At 39.7% G+C, this 22,330-nt stretch overlaps 1 protein-coding gene across 10 annotated transcripts in view; it reads right to left on the reverse strand.

Annotated features, from left to right (window-relative positions):
• The window catches only part of SOX6 (SRY-box transcription factor 6), a 578,685-nt gene that overhangs the window by 53,466 nt on the left and 502,889 nt on the right, over nt 1–22,330 (reverse strand). For all 10 annotated transcript variants that reach the window (XM_008708903.2, XM_040638855.1, XM_008708901.2 and 7 more), the window contains one exon: nt 18,063–18,250. In XM_008708903.2, the coding sequence (XP_008707125.1) occupies nt 18,063–18,250 (188 nt within the window). The remainder of the gene's footprint in view (nt 1–18,062; nt 18,251–22,330) is intronic.

Raw genomic sequence — 22,330 nt, forward strand, 5'->3', positions numbered from 1 at the left:
AATATTAGTTTTCCGAAGACCAACTAATATATTTATAGCGCTCAACCTTTGTACTTTATTGTTTTAGGACTCGGGGCCCATTGTTCTAAATAGGCACTTCTCCTCCTGGATAAACTGATTTGACTGCAAACTTTATTCTTTAGTATAGTTTCTACTTGAAGATAAATCAATATTAAATATTCCCTCAAATATCATCTATAGATCCTTTTTGTCTCATTACATTATTTTTTTAAGAGAGGGAGACGGGGGAGGGAGGGAGAGAGGGAGAGGGAAAGGAGAGGGAGAGGGAGACAATCTTAAGCAAACTCCACACCCAGCATGGAGCCCCATACGGCCCTCGATCTCATAACCCTGAGATCATGACCTGAGCCAAAATCAAGAGTTGGACGCTTAACCGACTGAGCCGCCCAGGTGCCCTTCATTACACTATTTTTTAAAAATTTCGTGTTCATGGCAGTGATTCTGGCAAACCAGTTTGTACAAAAAGAGGTGCAATTCATTAACTCTCAGAGCGCTGTGATCTCACCGTATTATCCTGAGCAGTAAACCCACCTGCATTGCTAATTCTTAGTCCTCAGGTAATTCCTTGAGAAAAAAATTAACGCTTCCTTTAAACTCCAGAGATCTTTCATACAACAAACCTGATTTACTTCAAATAGACTGCACTTCCTTTCTACATCCTCTCCTTCCCAGCACTACCCACAAAGATGATAAACAAAAAATTGTTTTAGTTATGGCAAAAAAATGATGACGTGCTCCTGATTTATGCTATCGGCCGAAGGCGGCTTTGAGTCCACCCCATTCCAATAACACAGGAGGCAGGAGGCACACGGCATAAAACTTCCCTTCTAAGCTGAAATCGCAGACTCAGTCACCTGGCTCCTCACATAATACGGCACATGTGCAGCCTCGGTGACTTCCAGCATCGTATAACTGCTAAGTCCTTTTACATACTTACGTCATCTGTAAGGAGTGATTATCCTAATTGTATAGAATATACTGAGGCTCAGTAAGATTAGAGACACCCCCAAGATCACACAGGTGATAGTCAAGAGTCAGAAGTAGACAGGTCTTGAGATTTAACACCCAAGCTGAATTCCTTCTACTCTTCGGCATAGCTTAATTTACGAGCTTCCACTCGGTTTTAGGTACAGGTCTTGAAATCAGGAAGATCAGGACCCACGTTGGCTTCCCAAGCCTGGTAAGCCCATATTTATTTTATAAATGTAACTTTCTGAAGCTATAGGGTCAGGTCTAAGATTTTACTGTATTGCCGTTTAAGTAAATAAAATCAGCATTAGAGTCTGAATTAATGTGTACTGGTTGTCTCTCGGCCTCCCTAGGCTTTGCTACCTCCTTCATATTGGGTTAATTCTTATGCAAAATTTTAGAGACCCTACCGTGGGAGACGCACACTCTCCTGTTACACGGGAGTAGGCTAGGTAAATGCAGGTATTATGCTATACTCCAGAGCCCTGCCACAGAAGCGTGCAGAGACAGCAGCTGCCCCTTGTCAGTGTAAGAGCTTGGAGAAAAATCTTCACCAGTGGTCAGAGACCGCACCCTAACTGCAGTACAGCTGCAAGACTGCAGAGAGAGCAGGAGCTGACAAGCGAAAGAGGGAGGGAAGGAGGGAAGGAAACAGAGAGGAGGAAGGACAGGGAAATGGAAGGGGGAGTGGGGAGAGATGGCAAGATAGGGTAAGAAGGCGATTAGGGACAGAGGAAGGAAAGGACAGAAATAGACTCTCGTACATATGAGGAGGCAGAGGCAGAGAAGAACGGATTTTGGGAAGCTGATCAATGGTCTCCAGAACAGAGGACATAAGAGAAAGTGGCAGGGAGGCAGAGAAACTTGGGACAGCTAGAAGAGACTTCAAAATTCTTCTAAGATCCAGTAAGACGCAACTCTCCTATGATGTGAACTTCCTCTGACTGAGGAAAGTCAGACACACACACAAGCAGAGACAGACCCATACGAAAATAAATTTTTATCCCCAGAAGGATAACTACTTCTTCCCAAGTCTGGTCCCAAGTCACAAGCAAGCAATCAATGAATCATAAGTGCACATTTTAGGCTCAGTGATCGTGGGACAACAAGGCCTAAGACTCGGGCTCTTCTTTCAAGCTAATCATAGTAACTTAAGAGCATGAGGCAATGAAAGTATAGAATTTATACACGGAGGAGCTGATAACAGAACCTAGAGTAACCTCCATGATTCTCACTGTTTGTTTTTTTGTTTTTAAGTCTGGAATGGTGGATTAACAGGAGATAATAATCTCTATTGCATAACAAGATTGTTATGAAAATCAAATGAGATTTTTAATATAAAAGTATCATCCATAAATGCCTATTAAATTTATGTTACTTATTTCATATTTTAATTTGGATTTACAATCTTCTACCCCCCTCGTGTTTTTCCCACTGAGAAGTCACTTATCAGTTGCTTCTACAATCTCAACATAGCACATAGGTTGGCTTTCTACAAGTCGATGGTGTAAGGAGAAATACGCTCAATTTCCCTCAGCTACCACGACCATCGTTGTTACTCATTTCTTCTTTCTCTCTCTTTCTCTGTCCCTCTGTCTGTCTGTCTCTCTCACACACACATACACACACACACACTCATACACACAAAATCTCAGCTTCGAGGCATTTGGCATTCAAGGCTTCCATCGTCTGAACCGTGCGCTTCTCTGACCCAGAGCCCACATCTCTCCTGAATGAAGTGTCCTCCAGCCATTATCCCGTGTGAGGAGAGCAGTGTCCCACCAGGTTCAGGCTCAGATCCTACCTGCTTGCTCCTCTCTCCAAACTCCACCCTGCCTTCTTCCTTTGAGGCTTTTCAAGTCTTTCCCACTCCACAGACCCGCCCCTTCTACCTCACTGCTTGGAGGGGTGTCCTTTGATCTTTGTGAGCTTCATTAACCTTGCAGCTCCTTTCACTCACTTGACACTTGGGACCCACATTGTCAGGTTCCCTTGTAGGTATCTGCCCTCCTCCCACATCATTATATATTTTCCCTTCGGGCAGAAAGGGACTCGTCAGTTTCCTCTGAATCTCAAGCACCACAGGCCCACCACGTCATACCTCACGTGGTGCGCATGTCCTGCTGCGCATCCTGCTCTGTCGCCTGGTTGCAAAGGACAGTAAGGGAGTCGGAAGAAAATTCGTTTGCAACTACCCAAACTCGCATACATTATCTTATTTAACTTTTTCCAAAATCTTATATGGTATATTCATCATTTTCACCTTCTAAGTGGGTAAACAAAGGCCCATAAAAGTAACAGGCCCAGATGATAGATCCAGCAACGCATGGCAGTGTTAAAATGGAAAGATCACCTATTGGTCTCCGAAGCTGAGCTCTGGACCTCGATATGACTGATTTCAAAGGGTCCTGTTCCTTCTTGCATTGCCAGTGTTCTGCCTAGACCCAGGGAAATTGCTTTACAACAATCAAGAAAGACAAAACTTGGGGCGCCTGGGTGGCACAGCGGTTAAGCATCTGCCTACGGCTCAGGGCGTGATCCCGGCGTTATGGGATCGAGCCCCACATCAGGCTCCTCTGCTATGAGCCTGCTTCTTCCTCTCCCACTCCCCCTGCTTGTGTTCCCTCTCTCACTGGCTGTCTCTATCTCTATCAAATAAATAAATAAAATCTTAAAAAAAAAAAAAGACAAAACTTGCTACCAACCTCCCTTGTGGGAGTGCTATTAAAATTAGAGAACTCATCCTCTTAAGAGAATAAAAAGTCTTGATAAGCTGATGTGATTTTTAATATGCGTTCACTAAAATGTTTCTTTAGATGCTTGCCTTTTACCATCCCCATTTTACAGATGGGAAAACTGAGATTAATCTTAATATTGATATTTTAATATCAACATAGGCAAAAGGACTCCAAATTTATGGTCTTTCTTTTCTTTAAAAAAAAATTTATGTTGATCCTCCTGAATATGGGAAGAAAACAATCTTAGAGTGATCTTCTTTGTTGAAAACTATAGGGGACTCTTGCAGCCTACAAGGTATAGGGGACTAATGTCACAGGGCAATGCATTTCACAACACACCATTTGTGTTATTTCAGAACTAATCCTATTGACATCATTTATAAAAAGATATAAAGAGCAAATCAGGGTTGCACCAAAAATAAAAGCAAGTATTTCCATCCATAGTGGGAAGACAGCACTTTGGGAAATTCTAATCTTAGTTGCAAATGTCAAAGATTGCAAATTGGATCTTAGCTAAAAGTGAACTTCTGTCAATGTGCTTCCAATGGCACATTTTTGACAACCAGATTTAAGACAATGCTGAGAGAGAAACAGTGATGGAAATGATGAATAGAGTACATCCATGTGCAGAATTTTCATACATATTCTCTATACTCAGCCCTATGCCTACAAGCTGAAAATGAAAATAATCAAGTATATCAATACCTAACTGCACAGAAAGAAGACAGTGGAACACACAGGCAGAGACTTACACAGACAGACACACAGTCATACAGACACATACACATTTAGGTCAACAGAATGACAGACTAACACTCAGATTCAGAGAAAGACACAGACACTGGTCCACTGACATACAGATACTTACGGACACACAAACCCAGCTAGACTGACACACATTCAGCTAGACACACAGACATAAAAAAATACTAAAAAATATACAGGCACACTCAAAGATGCACACTGTCAGACAGACAGACAGAGCGGATATTGACTTCCACAGATGTAGACAGACTCAAGGACAGACACACACACACATACACACATACCTGTGCATGCACACAGGTTGTAGGTGCACACACACCAGTCACACTCAGAGATAGAAAGTTATACACAGGGAGCAGTCACTCCCACAGACAGACGGACAGGCAAACTCACACAAATTTAGACCCACAATGAGAGAGGTACATACGCACTCACAGACGTCCACATGCATGTAGCACACACACACACTCATACACACACTCACTCACACACACTTACACTCACACACACACATACACACTCTCACACACACTCACACACACACACACACATACACATACACACACACTCATGTGGAGCCACAGCTCATGTGTGGCCTGGAGCTTGGGTTCAGGGCCCACCAGAACACATGTGCGGCGGCTGGCATTGGGGGAGAAGGTGAAGTCCATCTGCTATTGTGGAAAAAATGCAAGATTTGAAAACAGGAACTTTGAAGAGTCTCAACTTTGACACTACCTGTTTGAATGTAAGCAAATGATTTAAGCTCTTCGAACCTCATCCTTATCTGTAAAAAGGGAATGATAAACATTAAAACTCTAAGAATGGCTATTGGAGTTACATGTAAAAAAAAGTGTGAAAAAGTACTTTTCAAACAATGGAAAGCGCTGAATTTTTTGTGATTGTTATTATTATATTACTATTATTATTATTATTATTATTATTATTATTATTATACCGTGTTCTTAAAACGGCAGCCAGCAAGAAAAGCTCTTAGGAAACGACAGGGTGAAAGCACTGTGTTTGAGGAGCATTTTATCTCAAAGGCAGTGAAGCCATACAAATCCTAGAGGTTGGATTAGAGAAAATAAGGTCAATTTATTATGATTCTGGAGGAATGGAAATCGATGAAGTGATTTTTGTAGGATCCCTACAAATCCAAGGGCAGAGCAAATATTCCTCCCCATTCTCAGGGCAGAGGTCCCTAAGGAAAATCTTGAGGATGTACTGAAGCCAACATCTGTGAAATGGGACACCAAAGCCTAGGGAAAGCACGCAGCCGTTAGCAGAGCTCCTGGCGCGGGGAAATCCAGGTGGGTCCAGTTTCTCAATGATTGCAGATAGTAAAAAAATACAGCGTGTTTTCAAGTGATAGCTTATGTTTCTCTGAGAAGTCTAAAAATTAGAATCTAGACGGGTTCTTTGTTAGACTTAGGAAGCAGTTTATATGGTCTCAAGGAGCTTTGTGAAAACTTGGGAAAATAGTTCAGAATCTGTTCACCCTTGCTAAGGTTGTGTCTTAAACTGAACCCAACTTGAAATGCTCAAATTTAACTGGGTTTTTAAAAAGATGATTTGTCATTTAAGTGGCCTAATTCTTACCTCTAAGAACTCTGCAATCAAATGACTTCAAGCCTAATTTTTTTGTTTCAGTTGAGAATCATAGCTATATATATTTTTCTTTAATGTGCATTTTAAAAAATAACTGAAATATTCCTGACATGTGTTTTGAATTTTCTGCAACTCAGGTATTTTAAATTGTTTAGTAGATTGAGTCGATTCTAAAGGCCATCTAGGTGGAACTGATCTAAATTAGAGGCTGAGAATTCTTAAGAAATAGTTTATGGATTGCCTTATATGGAGCAATACAACATGAAGTCACTGACACCTTTCTCTGTATATTGGTTGTAACATCCTTTCTCTGCATATTGGTTCTCTTTCCGCTGGAAAAGTTCTACCTCCATGACATCAGGACAGGTTCTAAGGAATCTAAGGAGATTCAAATAAATTTCAAATGGAGCGCTGTCTACAGAAATGCTCTGGGAAATCCTACGAAAAAGAAGGGAATGGTTCTTTTGTGTTGTTTTTTAAAGCATGGTCTTAGGCACTTGGCTTATAGTTTCTTGATTAACTCCCCAATAACCAATGGAACTAATTATTATTAATCACAGACGAGGATACTGAGGCTCAGAGAGGTCATAGACCTAATGAGTGATAGAACCAGAATCTGAAGTCCACATCAGTCTGACTCAAAAACAAGCTTTTTTCACTTTTCCACTTTTCTTTAAAGGTCTCTCCCACCCCTTCTTTAAACTGCCATGATATTCCTCTTAGAATGTAGTTCAGGTTAAATGTGCCCCTCTACAAGCACCTCTGATGGCTCACAATTATCTGCAAAGATACACCTAAACTAGCCATGGCAATGACCTCTTTCAGCCCCACCTTTCTACCAGTTATATGTCAGGCACTGGACGAGGCAAGCGACATGGATTATTTTACTGAATCTCCCCAACAACGCCTTGTGTTTAGAAACTATGAATATTCTCATTTCTCAGATGGAGAAACTTTGGCAGTCTAACTTCTGATCTTTTGCTCTTATCCACAATCTTATTCAAGTGGATGGTGGAGCTAGGAAGGCAGGGAGAAATGGAGAGGAGAGAGAAGAGAGGAAAAGAAGTGGGGAGAGAGGGAAAGAGGAAATATTTACTAATATATATGTATATAATAATATATATGTGTATATATATATATATGATTTACTAGGAGGTTAAATATTGTATCATTTAATTCTCAAATTCTGACATTTTTACAGACAAGGAAGCTAAGCCTCTGAGATCTTCACTAAGTAAAGGTAAAGCCAGGATTGAACGCTGGTTCCCTTCACACCACACCTGTCCAATACTGTGCTTTGTAGATAGTAAGTACTGGATTAAAATGGAATGGGATTGAAAAATAGTGTGTTTATGGGATAAAGAATGTAGCATCAGTCATAAGACCCAAACCAAGACAAAGAAAGCTAGGTAAAAATGGATGTATCTAAAAGATAGATGATCAGGTCTGTTAAGAAACAGCTCTGAAAAATTACTGTGGTTCTGAAACTGAACATTGTAGGCTCCTTCCTGAGCATGTTTCAAGCTTTTATGCAGATACATAGAAGAAAACCCATGTTTCTCCTGAGAAACTATTTTATAGTTTCCTCTATAGAGGAAAAGTTTACAGAGTAGAAATTTATTTATATAGTAGTAGTGGATCTTATAACACATCTCCTCTTAGCCTTGTTACCAGGAAGCTCACAGTCAAGTCTGTGGCCCATTTATAGCAATTACTTAAATACATATTAGAAGAATTTTTGTACTCTATTTCTTCTCTAGTTTTTATCTTGTTTTATTGTATGTATCACTAAAAACCACCCCAAATTATTTTTGCATTAAGGTAAGATATAAATATAAGTAATATCATATTATTAACTTCTTGGCCCCTTAATTCAAACAGAATCAAACCAATAATCATTTCTAAATGTTCACAATAGTTTGATCAGTAAAGGCTGTTCTTAATGTTAGGGTGAATGCAATTAAAACACACATTGTATGTACATGTATTCCATGACCTGGAACAGCATGTATGTGAAGTATTCCCCCTGGCAATCTCAAAAACCCTCTCCGAGGGTTCACTAGACCAAAATTATTTTCATAATAATACTAAGACATTATTTGCCTATTCTCTAATGTGTGTACAATGGGATTTCCCAGAAGCTACATGGCATTGTGATACGGCAACATGCTGACTGCAGGAGCAGAAAGGAGAATCCAGCTGTCTTCCACTAAGCCAGACATTAAAGAGATTTGCAAAAGCATAAGACAAAGCTATCCTTCTTACTATTTTGTTATTTTGAAAAATACACTTAATGCTCAAAAGTGTTGTTTATATTAATATCTAATGTGTTTAATTACTATTTTTAAGTAAATATATTGTCTACTTTTCAGTTTTAATATCTCATGATAAGTATTGATAAATATGTCCCACATAAATAAAAACTCTTTGGGGTCTTTAAGAACTTTCAAGAGTGTAAAGGGGCCTTGAGACCAAAGCAAGTTGAAAACAGCTGATCTGGAAGGACGAAGAGTTTAGATCTAGAAGGGATTAGATCTAGGAAGATGAAGGGTTAAAAAGTACCTGCCATAGTGGTAGGTTAGGTCTATAAAATCCTCATTGCTAGTACATTTGCTCCATGCATGCCCAAACCAACAGCACTTTATGTGAAGTTATTAACTGGATGTATCAAATTTTAACCCTTTCACTGGGAGACCCATTAACTGAACATGGGCTTTTGAGTTAAAACTCTTGTTGTAAACAAAAACTTAGTCTTTTATTGTTCTTTCCCCCACCACTATCCCTAGGAAGTATCTTAAACCGTATAAACCGTGTAAAAAAAAAAATAAATTCTCACCATTCTTTCCATTTAATGTGCAGAAAAGTAAGGAGGCAAACAAGTTTGTTGTTGTTTTTTATGAATTAGGTCTTAAACTAGTAGCTAGGCAACCAATCAAGTAGCCCTGACAACAGAAATAAAAGGAGCTTAATGATTACATTCAGCCAGGAGCCTATATACAGCACTGCATAGCTGCCCAATGTTCTCGGTTCAAACGTAAAATCTAACGTTAATAAAACTTAAAAATTTTTCTGATATTTTAGGATTTTTGATCGGCATACGCTGTTTTAGAGAAACACTATCACACGGACAAATAGAAATACCCTTTTCAAGGAAATATGCATGAAGCATATATATCTAAGTAGACCTACTCATGATTTTAGGATTCACTTCATTAAAATAGATGTTTGAAACTCAGACGCATGGCTTGGTTTAGATTTTAGGGAAGATCGCCTTGTCAATCTCACAGAGATGTAGGAAACAAGTGAGACACTGGACCGAGGGAGTGCTGGAGCAACGTGATCAAGAGCTGGTCTTAGTTTCTTGATCTGCCAAGCAGGAATAGTAATACCTACATTGCGGAATGTGGAAATGTTCAAGAGATAGAATATATGTTATACCAGTTCTAAAGCTCAGAAACACTATAGAAACTTACGTGGTCATGATGTGAAAAGTACTACCTGAATGTTTTTTAAAAGCCAACTACTGCTCTGCAAAATGAGGATGCTGTAGTTCGAATTTGTCCCCTTCCTGCAAAATCCGTAATGTGTCCAAAACCCTCAATGCAGTTGTTGTTATCTGGGGAATACGTTGACACAGCAAAAAGTACTGCAACAGAACATCCCAGTCAACTGCTCACAAAAACGACCACCCTGATGAGTCAGTCCTATGTACATACACCTTTGGAAACAACGAAACCTCACTAGTCCGTGTGCTGTATAAGCAGCTTGTCCATTGCAAACACACTTTGCTAAATAATTTGCTCACAATCTGCTTTCACTTACTGTTGTGTGGCTCTATTGATCTTCTGTCTGAACTTATCCTATTGTGTAACAATGAATATGTGAATCAATTGTATAAATAACAAAGAGCTGTGGCAATTGACGATGTGAAGCAGAAGATATCCAGTATGTTTTTCATTTCCAATAAAAGGGGGCAGTATTACATCAGTGTAATACTGATGTACTGTTCTGATATTTTTGCAAAGTATGGTTGAGGAGCAAGAATCTACACTTGCAAAAATTGAGCAACTGCCTTTTTGAGCAAACAGGAACAAGTTTACAGGGTGCCTCAGGGATTGAATGATTATGTTCCTATTATCTTGGTTGAAAAAAAATATCATTTGGGCATGAGAGATGCATATAGTTATCAAGAATCAGGTTAAACGTTTTCAAATATCATAGATTGAAATTTTGCTCTTTGGAAATATGTGAAAACATGTATTAAGTTAGCAAAGACAAAAGCTGGCTAGAACTCTAATATAAACACATTTGAACATTATCATGTTGGTTATGGCCAGATTCTAGCAGGTAGCTTCTAGTGTATACAAGTTACTTGAAGAATGAAAAAGAAAAATATTTCTTTGTAAGAAGGTGCTGTTAGCTTCTCAGTGACCTTCAGCTCTATCTAAGACATTGTGGCCCCAGGGAGCAGTAGGTTAACCCATTCACCACTGAAGAGTATCAAAGAGTGAAAATTTAACAAAATTAACAATTATATGACAACCTGTCTGCGGTCTTAAAGTAAGAATGTAATATTAACTGAGCACCCCCTGTGTCAGATGAGTGCTCTACGTATGTTTTCCCTCGAAGCAATCCCTCAAGGAAAGGGTGAGGATCTCCATTTTACAAGTATGTTTATTGAGACTCACAGAGTAACTTAATTAAGTAACTTAATTAAGTAACACAGTAGGAAAACGGCACAGGATGCTACTAGGATTAATGCTAGAAACTGAGTCCCAGGATTAATCAACTCCAATACCCATGCTCTTCCCAATTTACCACGTGGCTTCTAATTGTGTTGCTGTTCCACATCTCGCCTCCACTTCTGCCTCTTGGTCTATATTTGCACCATTCAACTTTCACTTTCCTGACTGATAGCTTTCCAGGGGCAGAACCAATGGACATCGTGGCCTGGAAGAATGACTTACACCAGAAAGGAGGTGACAAGTATGCAGCATTCAGGGGACTTGGTGCTTTTCTGCTTCGCAGTTCTTGTTTATTTTTACTGTCTTATTCCCTCAACGGTTTGAGATTGACAATGTAAGAAGTACTTCTATGTGTAACAGCCTTAAAGATCGCATAGAAAATTAATAAATAAATTTGTCTGGCACCATTCTATAAATAAGAACGTCAGAGTCTAAGAATTAGGACAGCTGAAATTTCATTCCTGTTCTGCCGTGAACCCACCATGTGACCATGGCAAGTCATTTTCATTCTCTAGGTCTCAGTTTTTCCATCAGCGAATTGAAGTGATTGGGCCAGATCAAATGTAATGTCCCCTCCGATTCTTCCACTCTACACTTTTAATCCCACCAATGTACTTCAGAGATAGTGTGATAGGAGTGTCCGTGGTAGCTTGCTTTGATACCCGATAAGATCAAACATTTTTCTTCAAAGATTCCCAGAAGGCGAGGGGAATGGCAATTCAAACCGCATGCATATACATGTGTAATCTGCCTACTTATGAGCAACTCTGATCAGTAGGGAATCGATCTACTGGCTCATCAAGATTATTAAGATGAGCAAAATAACCGGATTCCCAAGTTACATAACCGCTATTCAGGAAAGCTCTAACCATTACCGAGTCAGTACTCAAACATCAGGAAGGTCAGAGAAGTTACAGATCGCACTTTAACACTGAAACAGCCCACTCTGCCTCTCTTCTCTTCTGGCCAGATGCCCTTAGCTGAGCTCTAAGGATATTTAGAAGCAGCCTATTTAAAATTCTGCTGTGTATTGTCATGACTAAAATACTTTCTATCTTAGAGATGTCAAAACAACAAAATTTGGTAAGCAATTAGTCTATAATATGATCTAATTGCACTGGTACTTAGGGATAAAGATGGATGGTGTTCTTGGTGTGGAAAGCTAACGCAGAGGGCAGTAACTTAGACTTCTGCTGGCAGGACACTCACAATCCATGCACAGAGGCTATGTTGAAATGATGGAGCATAACAGCTCCTAAGGCGCCGTTACAGTCTATTGTCCCTACAATCTATATATTTAACAGACCCTAAATATCCTGTGACGCAGCCGACCAGAACAACTCCATTGGTGCCGTTCTGGCCAATCAAGTCAACAATGTTTCATTTTAAAGTGCTAAAGTCAGGATTTACCCAATAAAGTGAAATAGGCCATGGGTAAACTTGTATTCAGATGGATATATATGTGAGTCTATATGTTAGAGAGACACAAGCACCCCATGCCTGTGTAGAAAGTGTTTATCCACACTTATCGTATATATGAAGCATGTTTTATACATACCTAATGTTACTAAATGTCACAAAAACACTTTACCGTGGACATCCTCATGCTTTGCCCAGATCCTCCCTCAGGACTGAGAGATTGACTCCCTCAGCTTCAGGAAACGTTGTTGGCAGCTAGCCCTCAGTTGTGGGCCCTCTTTGGCATTGTCTCAGCTAAAGACAGTCACCTCACCCAAGGTCATGTCCCCTCGCCAGGGTAGCCCTCATCCAATGACTGGCTGACACAAGTCTATAAAAGTTCACCCCCTCCACTCAATTTGAGACAATTCTGAATGGCACAGCAGCCTTGAAGCTTCTGATGGGGTTGACTGAGGCTTGACTGAGACTGCATCATAGACCGATCCTGCTTTTGCCCTTTTCCTTCCACGGGTGGCCGTTAGAAAGAGCACACCCCAATAAACATTCTCGCTAATGTCTGTCTCTCTCTCACTCTGCTTCTCAAGGAACCCAAATCTGTGACACACTCCTTTGTAAAGACTGTCTAAGTAAGAGAGTGAAAAGGCATGCTTAATAAATTATAGGGTTTTATGACAGCAACACTGTGAAAAATTCTCTAAAACTGTATTATGCGTTACAAAGAACAAATTCATAAATCTAATTTATGGATCTCTATGTTTAAGAAAACAGATAATTCCAAAGTGAACAATTTTGAAGACACTTAAATTGAATTTGTCACAATCCATTTCACCTATATTGTTGCACATTATATATTTACCCTCTTTGACCTCAGAAGAAAATCTGATCCTCAGAAGAAAAAGCGGTATCCTATGGAACCTCATAAAATTAAGATGGATATTTTGATTTTAAGAGAGCCAAAGCTACCATAATGCTGTTCTTAATTTACTCTTCTGTCTGCATCTAACCTAACAAGCAAGGACAGATATCAGCTCTAGAAACTCAACAAAGCCTATAAACCCACAAAATACATGTTCAAAACAGTGAAATTACTAGGAGGGAGATCATGTTAAGGAGAGCCTATGAACTCTCCTTGTACATAATGGAATAGAATTGATTTTTCCATTATGCTTGACTTTCCCAGTGCCCAAAATGCAACCCCAGTAAAGTCATCTACAGAGATAGTTCTCTTCAACCAGGAAACCAGAGTTTTCTGGTTCTGCAGAAATTACTTTGCTACTTACCCTCAGGGGCTCTGTTATATTCAGTGTGACATATTTTAGGTCAAGCTTGGATTTATTAGTATTTTTTTCAATTGTAACCTAATCTCTCATCTCTTTCCCATGTCTTCCAAAGCAAAAAAAGAATATTTCAGTACCTCAGACTTCTCGCTCCCAAATGAATTAAGAAAAGTCAATGAACAACACTTAAAATTAACTTGTAGTGTTTGAAATTAGTAGTGTCTTAAGTTTGAACTCCAACTCCAACTGATGATACAAATTCAACAATACAGGGTCACGGTGTCAGACAAACAGAGATTCATTGCTAGAAGCAAGGTATGCTCAGTGCCAATTTACTCCTAGGTATGGTACACATGGATTAGAATGTTCTCTTCCAAGGCTGGTTGGAATGACAGATGGTCTTCAGTGAATGGCAGAGTTGCTGCAACAATACTGAATTTATTTCTCATTACTCCCTCAAACTAAATGGCATAAGTATACATTATGCTTTAAAGATTCTCTATGCTAACATTTCGAACAAAAATTTCTAGATGCATTTTTCCAAGAAATATTTCATTCAGAGCATTAATCAAAAGCAAATGATTTCCATAATTTAATAACAGAATGATTATTTAAATGAAATAATTTGGTTTTTTTGTGGAATGAAGTTTCTGAGATGTATTAATTCTAAATACATTTTATCTAGCCCAGTGATTTTTCAACTAGGGGCCATATTCTCCTTCCTCCACCAATTGAAGACATTTGGAAATGTCTGGAGACATTTTTGGTTGTCACCAAAGGGAGGGGTGCTACTAGCATCTAATGAGTAGGGACCAGATAGTACCCCCCACCATGACAAAGAATTATCAAGCCAAAAAAAAAAAAATGTCAATAACGCTGAGGTTGAGAAACCCTGATCGAACTTAATTAACCTGAAGTTCCCATAGCTTTGTGTAGCAACTCAGTTGGAAAGGAGTTTGAACTATGAGTTAGCCAAAATGCCAAAATTTGAAAAATCTACTGTTTCCTTCTTCTGACCCTCCCATTATTGTGTGAGGACCTCTTAACTGTGACAAAATAGTATATTTGTTCTCTATATTCAAGGTCACCCATGATTTAGGTAAAGGGGATAGGAAACATAAGAAAATGCCCACTCCACCAGGAGGCATACAAGGTATATTCACATATATCTTATTTCATTGTAACTCAGGTTACTATCCTCATATTATAGACAAAGAAACGGAGATTCAGAGAGGGTAATCAACTTGCCAAATATCACACAGATGTTAAGTGCAAACTCAGTGACTACTATTTCAAGTGAGAATATATATTTCAAAACTCAATACTTTCATATATGCAAAGAAAACTTCTGAATCACTAATGGTTGTTACTACTCGAAGAAAACTTCAGAATCTTTAATAGTTAATGGGATGAAGAGGATAAGTAAATTTTGCCATACATTTTTCTGTATTAAAATTTTCAGTAAACATATATTACTTTCATTTGAAGACTAATAAATTTAAAAAGATTCAAATAAATCATTGACATGCTTCTCAGATTAATTTTAGGACTAACCCTTGACAAAAGAGTAGGTGATGGTCCCAAATGTATGTACCCCGTCTGTCGTTGTTAACCCAATTTCCCACCCAATATCTCTATGTCAAAACTTGTTTACTCACTCAGATCCCCAAAAAGGATCTTATAACATTATTCATATTAAGATTTAATATGTTATTTCATAGTGTTCTCACTGAGAATATAGTATCAAAGATCGAAAGATTGACTCTGTGTTTATCTCTAATAGCAGAATGGTAGAAGAGGTTTGGGGGCAAGACACTTCTTCTCTTGTGGTCCTGAGACCTCACTCTATATGCGACCATCTATTCAGGCAGCTCTTAAAGAGGGGCTCTGCCTTGTGAGGGTGGGCACTTACCTGATTGAGCATATCCAATGACTGGCATGCGCATGACGAGGCCCAAGTATACAAAAGTTTATGGCTAAAACAGGCACCAAAAGACATATTTCCCCAAATAGTTTCTCTCCTACCTGATCTGAACCTGCCACCAAGAGGATCAATAAAGGCAAAGGGGTCCAATAGTGACCAATTTTTTATTGATTGTTTAATGCTAACCTTAGTAAGTCAGTGCAGTGAGAACACAATAAAATTCCTCATTAAGCTTTGGTAAGTCAACACTTCCAGAGCTAAGCTTCCTAATCTATGTAAGGAGTGATCACATTCATACTTTGAGAATTCTATCATACGTCCATCCCCTTAAACTCTCTCCCAGCCCATGAACCCCAGCCGTCTGCTAGAATGGCTAAACAGTATAGGAGACCAGTCAAGGATGAGGGGTTGACTGAACATGAGCAATGGCTCTGTATCCCACTGTCATTATTTGAGTCATTATTATTTGAGTCACTGTCATTGTTGAGTTGAGTAGTGTCCCCCAAAAAGATATCTTCAAGTCCTAACCCTTGGTGCCTGTAAATGTGAACTTAAATGGAAATAAAGTCTTTGCAGATGTAATCAAGTTAAAATGAGGTCACACTGGATTAGAGTGGACCCTAAATCCAATGACTTGTGCCCTTGTAGAAGAGGGAGATTTGCACACACACACACACACACACACACACACACACACGGGAGACAGCTGGGTGAAGAGAAGTAAAAATTGGAGTGACGCAGCTATGAGGCAAGGAATGGCAAAACTTGCCAGCAACCATCAGAAGCTAGGAAGAGGCAAGGAAGGAATCTTGCCTGGAGTTTTCAGAAGGAGTATGGCCCAGCCAACACCTTGATTTTAAACTAGTCTCCAGAACAGTGAGAAAATAAATTTCTGTTGTTTTAAGCCATCTAGTTTGTGATCATTTGTTATAGTTTTAGGAAATGAATACACCCCAAATCTCAGACTGTCACATCACCATACGTTTTGAAGAGGAAACAAAGAAAAATAAACAACACCCTGGTTATGGCTATATATTCAAATACTTAAGTAACAGTGCACATGACCTTGTGCTTGTCTCATGACTTTTTCCACATGCTAGTTTAAAACTTTTAGGAAATAGGAAAGTATAAGTTTATTAGAAAGAATGGAGTCTCTATCACAGCACCATGCTACAATTAGCAAGGACGGAAACAAAGAGGAGACTCTTGGTCCTAACTTATGTTAAGTTCAGCCTATACCAAATAAATGTATGAATGGAAATAACTTTTTAAATTTATTCTAAAACTCTTACTAAAGACACTGCTCACTATGCTACTCATTTGTCCCCATACAGTTCTCATGTCAAAAAAAAAAAAAAAAAAAGAACTTTCAGAATGTGCACTGGGAAAATATTGTCATCACTTTTTAAAAAATGGCATGTTTCATTCATTCATCAGATAATCAGAATTTTTCACCAGTGTACTATGACAGCCTCTCAGCTGGTCTCCCCATTTCCATTCTTACCTTCCTACAGTCCATTCTCACATATTAGACAGAATGATCCTTTTACATGTAAATCAGACCATGTTTCTGCCCTGGACAAAACCCATTTGGAGATTCCCATCACCCTCAGAATAAAATGCAAATCCTTTCCAGGGCCTACAAGGTCTAGCATGTTCTACCCCAGGCTATCACTTTACCTCATGTCCCACCGCTCCTCCTTCTCTTGCACTACTCTTGTCACATGGGTCTCCTTGTTGCTGGTACACTCTATGGGCCTCTACATGCATCACACCTGCTACCTGCCTGCTCTGCCTCCCGCTCTTTACCTGGCCTACCCCATGGCTTCACTGAGGTCTCCTTCAAGTGTCACTTCCTCACAGAGTCCTCTCCATCCCATCTAAAAGAACACCCTCTAACTCCCTATTCCCTTAACTTGCTTCTATTTTTCTCACAGCTTTTACTCACCTCCTGATATTACTGACATTACATTATCTACTTAATTGTTGATCTTGTCATCATCTGTGCTCCCCTGTCACAGTGTGGGCTCTATGAGAGCAGGGATTTTTGTCTGGTTTGTTCACTGTTGTATCTCCAGTGCCAAGAACAGTGTCTACTACAGAATAAACACTTGATACATAACTTGGTGAATCAAAAAATAAATGAATGCATTTTGTAAGTTGCTCTGTGTTATTTTTTGCCCGGGCTGATAGGAAACTTAGTAATAAGTTCAATGGTGAGTCATAGTAATACAGTAGCCTTCATCATGAACATATATGCTTCTTCCTTCTTTTTAAATACTCTGATGTTCTATTCCTATTCTAATAACCTCATATAACCCCTTCATTATAAAACATTTTAAATCTTTTGTAAGGGAACAGAAAGACACCAATAGGCAGGTAGGGTGGGTGCCTGGTTGGGCACCTGGTTGGGTGCGTGGGAGGCAACCCCACAGTAAGTGGGAAAGGGTGTACGTGTTCATCAGCAGTAATGCTTGAATGTGATACAAAACAGCCCTCAAGCTAGAAGCCCAAATCTTTGGCTGTCTAGAGAGAGCCAGGTAAGTATGAGCCAATGGATCTAGCAGAGCCAGTGAAGGAGGGAAGCAAGTTTTACCTTTTCATTCCTGCAGTTGTTAAGCCCCATATTATTCATGGAGGACAGTTTCCCATCAACACCATGCGGCTGTTGCTGCTGTTGCTCCCGCTGGATCTGTTCTCGCATCTTCCGAGCCTCCTGAATGGCTTTCATCACTGTATCCTGATCTCCAAACAGGGCAGGGGAGTTGAGACTGGACAGGATATCTGCATACACAGGATGCATTATTAGAAGCTTATGAGGTTAGACGCTAACAAAATACTGCCACTACCCACTCCCCTGTAGCATGCTGCATTCTCTGAACAAGGACGGGGCATGTTTGCTCTTAAGAAAACTGCAGTACTCTCCATAGAGCACCGGGAAACCAGGATGTGCCGGCCTTTTAGCCCTTGAAGGATACCCCAGCATTCCAGTTAATCTGGGCCCTGTCACCCTACCTCCTCACAGAGGAAGGTTCCTAGATTCCAACTGCCAATTTGTGTGTGTGTGTGTGTGTGTGTGTGTGTGTGTGTGGTGTGTTCTGGCTAGATCTAACAATCAGTGGGGGAGTAGTAGGCAAGAAGGGGGTGAGGAGAGGTACAGAGATATCTGTTATACTGGGTACACTAATGCAGGAAAGCTGTTTCTGGCCTAGCAGAAAAAATTCGGTGAGGCTACATGTGTATTTCAGTAACATCTTTATCTGTGTGTTCATATGTCCACTGCAGGAGAGAGGGGCGGGAAGGAATACACTGCACTCTCCATCCCCAGTCACTGGCTGGTTAATGAAGCATTCTACTCATCATGCTGCCTCAGTTATTTACCAAGAGAATGACAACCCATTCCCTACCCCCAGCCGAACACCTACTGCTCTCAGCTCCCTGTCTTCCTGATAGGGAGGCTGTATGTGTGGGAATGGTTTTCACATCAGTACAAAGCTTCAAATAAAGTGCAAATAAATATTTACTTCCGTTATATTCCATACAACTCAGAGGGAAAAAAATAAAATCAAACTAATTCTCTTCCATATCTTGCATTTTACTGTAGGTTAAAATTAATACTTTACATAAGCTTTTCCAATGTTTAGACCAAAAGAAGGCAATTGCTTGCTGACTGATCGATTTCAGCTGCTGTGGTAAAGCTTCATGTGATCCATTTGTTTGTATCCTGGTATGAACCTTTCAAAGCACATGCGTGTGTGTGCACCTGCATACACCTCAGACAGACAGGACAGAGGAGACCAGACCAGAGTCAAGTCCACACCATGTGTGCGTGTGTGTACAGTGCACGTGCATATGCATGAGTTTAGAAAAAATTCCCAAGGCTATCTATAGTAAATTGTTTAACCGTCAAACAATCGCTTCTTCGGGTATAGAAAACCCCTTAGCTTTTGCTCTGGAGCTTTTCTGATAAAAACCAAAGAGCACATTTCTATCTGATACTGTCTGGACGAAATTGTGATTGCTTCAGCCCATTTCCAGCTGATGATCTAAGAAATCTGCTCTGCTGAAGTGTACGCTCCATAAAAGCAAGGCTGTAACATAGTGATCTTTGTCCCTCACGATGCCCAGGAGAGCGAACAAATACTGTTCAAACAAAATTCAGAAGGGGACAATGGGAAGGCCACTGAAGCCATTTCAAGATTAAGCCTATTATTTATCCTTAAGTTGGCTTCCCCCCCACCTTATCTCACAACTTCCAACAATCCAGCAGCCATATTCATATACTGTAAATAACTCCCTTCTCTCTCCCACACGAATATCAACTGACTTGGAGTGAAAACCTCCTCGCCCCCGGCAGAGGCAGCCAGACTCAAAATGAGAACAGGCTGCTGTATGGATCCTAATGTCCCAAATTTTAACGAGGAAGAGATACATCTCACCATCAGAAGATTTACGTAAACCCAATACAGTGCAGCAAATACTCCAACTATGAGTTCACAAAAAAAGAGCTCCAAATTTACATAACTCAGGTGAGAGGACCCAGATTCTAGTCTTGGCTTTACTCATTAAAGCTACATGGCGTTGGGCAAGCCATTTTACCTGTAAGAATCAGTTTACTTCATCATACAATGAAAGTCATAATGTACTACATCATAAGGTGATTATGAAAAATCAAATGAGATAAGATAGGCAAAAATGGCTATTCAACTGTAAATGGCTACACTTATATATTATTTTGTTCATTATAATAAGCATTTCAGGCTCCAGGACTCAATAAGGCAAGGAAGGTAATGCAGTGAACTAAGTCCCCAATCCCTTGTTATCTCTGCGTCTTATATGAAAATTAAGAGGCTTCGTAACAACATGTTAATACTTATTTGGCACTCTGCTACCTACAAATGTTTTCACGTTTATTGTTTCATTCCACATGTATATGTAAATGTGTTGGTATCGGTTCAGTCTAGTTTTTTTAATTTTTTATTTTATTTTTTTTATTTTAATGTTTTTTTTATTATATTATGTTAGTCACTGTACAGTAATCCCTGGTTTCTAATGTAAAGTTAGATGATTCATTAGTTGCGCATAACACCCAGTGCACCATGCAATATGTGCCCTCCTTACTACCCATCACCAGTCTATCCCATTCCCCCACCCCCCTCCCCTCTGAAGCCCTCAGTTTGTTTCTCAAGAGTCCATAGTCTCTGGGTGTTATACACAACTAATGAATCATCGAACTTTACATCAGATACCAGGGATGTACTGTATGGTGACTAACATAATATAATAAAAAAACATTAAAAAAAAAAGTACATAGTCTCTCATGCTTCATTCCCCCTTCTGATTACCCCCCCTTTCTTTATTCCTTTCTTCCCCTACCGATCTTCCTAGTTCCCATGTTCCATAGATGAGAGAAATCATATGATAGTTGTCTTTCTCTGCTTGACTTATTTCACTTAGCATTATCTCCTCCAGTGCCGACCATGTTGCAGCAAATGTTGAGAAATCCTTCTTTCTGATAGCTGAGTAATATTCCATTGTATATATGGACCACAACGTCTTAATCCAGTCATCTGTTGAAGGGCATCTCGGCTCCTACCACGATTTAGCTATTGTGGACAATGCCTCTATGAACATTGGGGTGCATATGGCCCTTCTCTTCACTACATCTGTATCTTTGGGGTAAACAGCCAGTAGTGCAATGGCTGGATCATAGGGTTGCTCAATTTTTAACTTTTTAAGGGACCTCCACACTGTTTTCCAGCGTGGCTGTGCCAATTTGCATTCCCACCAACAATGTAGGAGGGATCCCCTTTCTCCACATCCTCTCCAGCAATTGTTGTTTCTTGCCTTGTCAATTTTTGCCATTCTAACTGGCGTAAGGTGGTATCTTAGTGTAGTTTTGATTTGAATTTCCCTGACGGCTGAAGATTTTGAACGTCTTTTCATGTGTCTGTTGGCCATTTGTATGTCATCATTGGAAAAGTGTCTGTTCATATCTTCTGCCCATTTTATGATTTGTTTATTTGTTTCTCACGTATTGAGTTTTAGAAGTTCTTTGTAGATCTTGGATACCAGTCTTTTATCTGTAGCATCATTTGCAATTATATTCTCCCATTCCGTGGGCTGCCTCTTAGTTTTTTTTACTGTTTTCTTGGCTGTGCAGAAGCTTTTTATCTTGATGAAGTCCCACAAGTTCATTTTATCTTTTGTTTCTCTTGCCTTTGGAGATGTGTCATGAAAAAGGTTGCTTTGGCCGATGTCGTAGAGGTTGCTGCCTATGTTCTCCTCTAGGATTTTGATGGATTCCTGTCTCATGTCGAGGTCTTTCATCCATTTGGAGTTTATCTTTGTGTATGGTGTGAGAGAGTGGTCAAGTTTCATTCTTTTGCATGTAGCTGTCCAATTTTCCCAGCACCATTTATTGAAGAGACTGTCTTTTTTCCACCCGATGTTTTTTCCTGCTTTATCAAAGATTAGTTACCCGAAGAGCCGAGGGTTCATTTCTGGGTTCTCTATTCTGTTCCATTGGTCTATGTGTCTGTTTTTGTGCCAGTACCATGCTGTCTTTGTGATCACAGCTTTGTAGTACAGCCCGAAATCTGGCAGTGTGATGCCCCCAGCTTTGTTTTTCCTTTTCAACAGTTCCTTGGCGATTCGGGCCTTTTCTGTTTCCATACAAATTTAAGGACTGTTTGTTCCAGTTCTTTGAAAAATGTCATAGGTATTTTGATCGGGATAGCATTGAAAGTGTAGATTGCTCTGGGTAGCATGGACATTTTAACTATGTTAATTCTTCCAATCCATGAGCATGGAATATTTTTCCATCTTTTTGTGTCTTCTTCAATGTCTTTCAAGAGTGATTTA

This window comes from Ursus maritimus, unplaced genomic scaffold (genome assembly GCF_017311325.1).
Source record: "Ursus maritimus isolate PB19 unplaced genomic scaffold, ASM1731132v1 scaffold_23, whole genome shotgun sequence".
NCBI classification, from domain to species: domain Eukaryota; kingdom Metazoa; phylum Chordata; class Mammalia; order Carnivora; family Ursidae; genus Ursus; species Ursus maritimus.